We start from the raw sequence: 4,761 nt of genomic DNA on the forward strand, positions 1-4,761 counted from the left end.
ATGGGCTGTTTCCAAGTTTTAGCTATTACAAACTGTGCCGCTATAAACATGGGTGCACATAAATCACTGTGGTATGATTCTTTTAATTCTTTTGGAAAGATACCCAACAGAGGGATGGCTGGATTAAATGGAACCTCTAATCCTAGTTCTTTGAGTTATCTCCATATTGACTTCCATAGTGGTTGCACCAGTCTGCACTCCCACCAACAATGGAGAAGGGTTCCTTTCTCCCCACAACCCCGCCAATATTTGTTATTGTGTGATTTCTTGATAGCAGCCATTCTTTGTGGGGTGAGGTGAAATCTCAATGTTGTTTTCATCTGCATCTCTCGAATGACCAGTGATGTGGAGCATTTTTTCATATATTTACTTGCTGCTTTTATTTCTTTGTCTGAGAAATATCTGTTCATTTCAGATGCCCATTTTACAATTGGGTCTTTATATTTGGGGGGGCTGGTTGTTTTGAGTGCTTTATATATTTTAGATAATAGTCCTTTGTCTGAGGAGCAGCTGGTAAAAATTTTTTCCCCCATTGTAGGTTGTCTCTTAGTTCTGTTGATGGTTTCTTTTTTTTTTAGTGCAGAAGCTTTTTAGTAAGATGAGATCCCAGTTGTTGATTCTTTCTGCTAGTTTCCTTGCTACTGAGGATTTGTTCATAAAATCTTTTCCTATGCCAATGTCTTCCAGAGTTCTGCCTAACTTATCTTCCAGCAAGTTTAGTGTTTTTGTTTTTATATTTAGATCTTTAATCCACTTGGATTTTAATTTAGTGCATGGTGACAGATAAGGTCTAGTTTCAATCTTTGGCAGGTTGAGATCCAGTTTTTCCAACACCATTTATTAAAGAGTCTATCTTTCCTCCAATGGAGATTGTCATCTCCTTTGTCAAAGATGAGGTAGCTGAGTGAATCTGGAGTTGTTTTTGTGCCTTCCAATCTGTTCCACTGATCCTCACGTCTGTTTCTTTGCCAGTACCATGCTGTTTTTATCACAGTGGCTTTGTAGTATAGTTTCAAATTGGGAATTGTTATTCCTGCTGCCATGTGTCTGTTGCCTAGGATGGCTTTTGCTATTCTAGGTCTCTTATGGTTCCAAATGAATTTTTGGATTCTTCTTTCTAGTTCTGTGAAGTATAGTGTTTGAATTTCAATTGGTATTGTATTGAATCTGTATAGTAGTTTTGGTAGTATGGCCATTTTCACTATGTTGATTCTTCCTACCCAGGAGCAGGGGACATCTTTCCATTTTCTTATATCCTCCTCGATCTCTTTTTTCAGAGTGCTGTAGTTTTCAGTGTAGAGGTCTTTTGCTTCTTTTGTTAGATTGGGGAATCTCACTTTTTTGTACATATTTTTTGGCAACTTATTCTTCCATTCAGTGATTTTGAAAATATGGATGAAAAACAATATTTGTGTATTTGTGTATATGTAAAAAACATAGATATTCCCAGTGAGTATCTTTACATTAATTCACGCAATTTTATCTGCATTGGGTGAATAAGGATAACAGCTAAGTACTGTATATAATAAAAACACTATTTAAACACCTATTTGGTGTTTATTAATTTTAATACTTTCTTTCAAATCTTCCTCTGAGCCAGGCTTGGAGGTATACGCTATAGAGGCACAGAGGCAAAGGCAGGAGGATCTCACGTTTGAGGCCAACCTGGGAAAATTAGTGAGAAATGAAAAAGGTTTGGATGTAGTTCTGTTATAGAGTGTTTGTCTAGTATCTATGAGGTCCTGGTTTCACTTCTATCACTGGGTGGCGGGGACAGACTTCCTTTGAAGATGTAAAGCTTTTTTAAAAATACTATTTAATATCATAAAAGTCTAATTGAGTAAGAAATGCTTATCCTTTTTCTCAGTGAAATGTGCATACGTGTGTGTGTGTGTGTGTGTGTGTGTTATTGGGGATTGAACACAGGACCTTTGCACTGAGCTACATCCCCAGCCTTTTTTTAACTTTTAATTTTGAAACAGGGTCTTGCTAAGTCACTGAGTTGCTCATGAGGGACTTAAACTTCAATTCTTCCTGCCTCAGCCTACCAGAGTGCTGGGATCCTAGCTATGTGGTACCACATCTTGCTGTATGTACCTTCAAATCTTTTTTCCTTTTTTTTCCCCCTGTTCTTGACTAATTGTGTTCGAAAAAATGTCAGTGTTGCTTTTACTCTCCCCCCTCTATTTCTTTTGAGAGTTTCCAAAAGTTCTGAATTATAACTGGGTAAATAGAAGAGTTCTAATGTCAAATTAAAGTAGAGGAAAATGAATGCTCCAACTTTTGAGCAGATTTTGAAAACTAATATTGCTAATCTCCCAATTGCTTTTTTTTTTTTCTTTTGCTACTGGGGATCGAACTTGGGTCCTTGTGCTTGTGAGGCAGGCAGCAGAACCACTGAGCTAAATCCCCCACCCTCCTGATTGCTTTTTAAATCTACTTTTTTTTGTGCTCAGGTTAAAAAATAGGTTAATGTACTTGATTTAAAACTCTTGAAAAAGTCCCCAAAGTTCCTTTTATAAAATACCCTAGAAATCTCCACTTCTGTTCTTCCTGTAAGTTTAAAAGTGTCATAACTTAGGTACTTAAAACAATGTTTAATGAATGTTTAATCTTTAAAATTAATAAAGTTGGGATTTTTTTGTTGGTGGTGATTTTCCATAATGTGCCATAATGTAAATCTATATTTAAATCTTTGAATATAATTTAAAACTTTTGTATGTAATACATGATGCTAGGAAGATGACTGTCACATATTCAGGGACATTTCAGTCTATTGGATGAAGAAGAGATGTGTGTGTGTATACACATATACATAATAATTGCATTACAAGGTGGACTTAGAATAAACAGGTATAGAAATATTAGAGACAAAATGAATAATGAACACTTTCGGGTCAAAGAAGACATGTTACAGTAATTAAAAGCCATGTGTTAGAATTTGTATTCCTTGCTGAAATCTAGAATTAAAATTACAGACAGACAAAATGTATTTCAAGGCTCTTTTTTTATGCTGCTGAGGATCCAACCCAGGATCTTGTGCATGCTAAACAGGTACTCTGCTATTGAGCTCCATCTCCAGCCTTCCAAAGATTCTTTTATATTAAGAAGTTGGGTTTTTTTTTCTTTTCCTTTTCTTTTTCTGGGCTCTGGGAATTGAACACAGGTTCTCACACGTGCTAAGCATTTGCTCTACTACTGAACAACTGGTGTTTTCCTTGAGTTAGTATTTTGCTCATTATCTTTATGTTAGCTTTTCTATTCATTAACAATATATAATTGCCTTTTTCCTCATTTTTTCTTTTTCTGGCAGCTCTTCACAGATGGAATCACTAATAAACTTATTGGCTGTTATGTGGGTAATACCATGGAAGACGTAGTCCTGGTGAGAATTTATGGCAATAAGACTGAGTTGTTAGTCGATCGAGATGAAGAGGTGAAGAGTTTTAGAGTGTTGCAAGCTCATGGCTGTGCACCGCAACTCTACTGTACCTTCAATAATGGACTATGCTATGAGTTCATACAGGGAGAAGCTCTGGATCCAAAGCATGTCTGCAACCCAGCTATTTTCAGGTATATTTCTGAATATTTTGTTTTGAAAAAGAATATTAAATGCATGAAGGAAATAGTCTTTAAAATTACCCTTTTCCCAACAACTTTTTGGTTCAGTTAGAAACTTTCTTTGGAGCTTTTGTTTCCTGAAAAAAGTAAAAAAATTTAAAAAAATTTACTATTTGTGTAGTTGACTGCGGAAGAAGCTACAATATTTTTAATTAACTGGCATATAAGGTCAAGGCTTCCTCTTAATTTTTTGATAGAGGTAAGGGGATGGTACTGAGGACTGAACCCAGATCCTTTTAAAATTTTTTGTTCTGAGGCAGTTACACTAATTCACTTTGCTGAATTGCCCAGGCTGGGCTTAAACTTGTAATTTGCTCACCTCAGCTTTCCACAGGGCTGGGATAAAGACATGTATGTGCCACCATGCCTGACATTCTCTTAGGTTTTTAAAGTAGTGTTTCATCAAAGTGTTGCACTTTTTTTAGCCAGTTGCTTATTACTTAATTGCTCGTATTTTTAGAGTTCTTACAATAAAATTTTCTTCATTCTGTTGTTTTTGTTATCCTTTAAAGTTGTTCATTTTAGAATTTTATATTTTTTGTAAAGAGTAATATACTATATCTCCATATTTTTGAAATTATGAACTTTAAAAATTTGCTTTCTGCTTTTGAAACCTCTAGAAAACGGACTTGATTGGAAAACATCGGATTTGTTAATTTTGTTCTCAAAGTCTCTGTGTAGCTCTGAAAACTTCCTGAGCACCCAAGGAGCTTTTGTTTTAGCATTTTATTTATATTTGTCAATATCTACTATGTCAGAAGTTAAAACAGAATTTTGAGAACAGGAGAATATCTAGTGGACGTCCTGTTACCATTACTGTGATGATGCATATATTATGTAGCCTCTCAAACTACACTGTACACTTAGGAGAGAAGAGAATAGTGAATACTGTCTTATGAAAAAACATAGTTTTTACTTTATTCCTTTCCTGAGCCTCAAGTCTTTAGGAGTTCCTGGATTATACTTTTTTTTTTTTTTCTTTTTATTGAGGTTATTGGTACAGTCTAGGTATACAATACAATTACATTCATCATTGGGATTCTGTACCTTTACATAATAGGTCTTGATTCTCATTTTTCCCCTTGTCCCTGCCCTCCCTTCACCCCCTCCTCCCCTCCCCATTTACAAACACTTTATTTC

General features: G+C 35.4%; 1 protein-coding gene across 1 annotated transcript in view; it reads left to right on the plus strand.

The window, feature by feature from the left end:
- Positions 1–4,761, plus strand: part of Etnk1 (ethanolamine kinase 1) — a 61,960-nt gene that overhangs the window by 19,619 nt on the left and 37,580 nt on the right. Inside the window, exon 2 of the mRNA XM_010615414.3 lies at positions 3,314–3,573. Within this exon, the coding sequence (XP_010613716.1) occupies positions 3,314–3,573 (260 nt within the window). The remainder of the gene's footprint in view (positions 1–3,313; positions 3,574–4,761) is intronic.

The sequence above is a fragment of the Fukomys damarensis genome, unplaced genomic scaffold, assembly GCF_012274545.1.
Source record: "Fukomys damarensis isolate Sample0158 unplaced genomic scaffold, DMR_v1.0_HiC HiC_scaffold_19, whole genome shotgun sequence".
NCBI classification, from domain to species: Eukaryota; Metazoa; Chordata; class Mammalia; order Rodentia; family Bathyergidae; genus Fukomys; species Fukomys damarensis.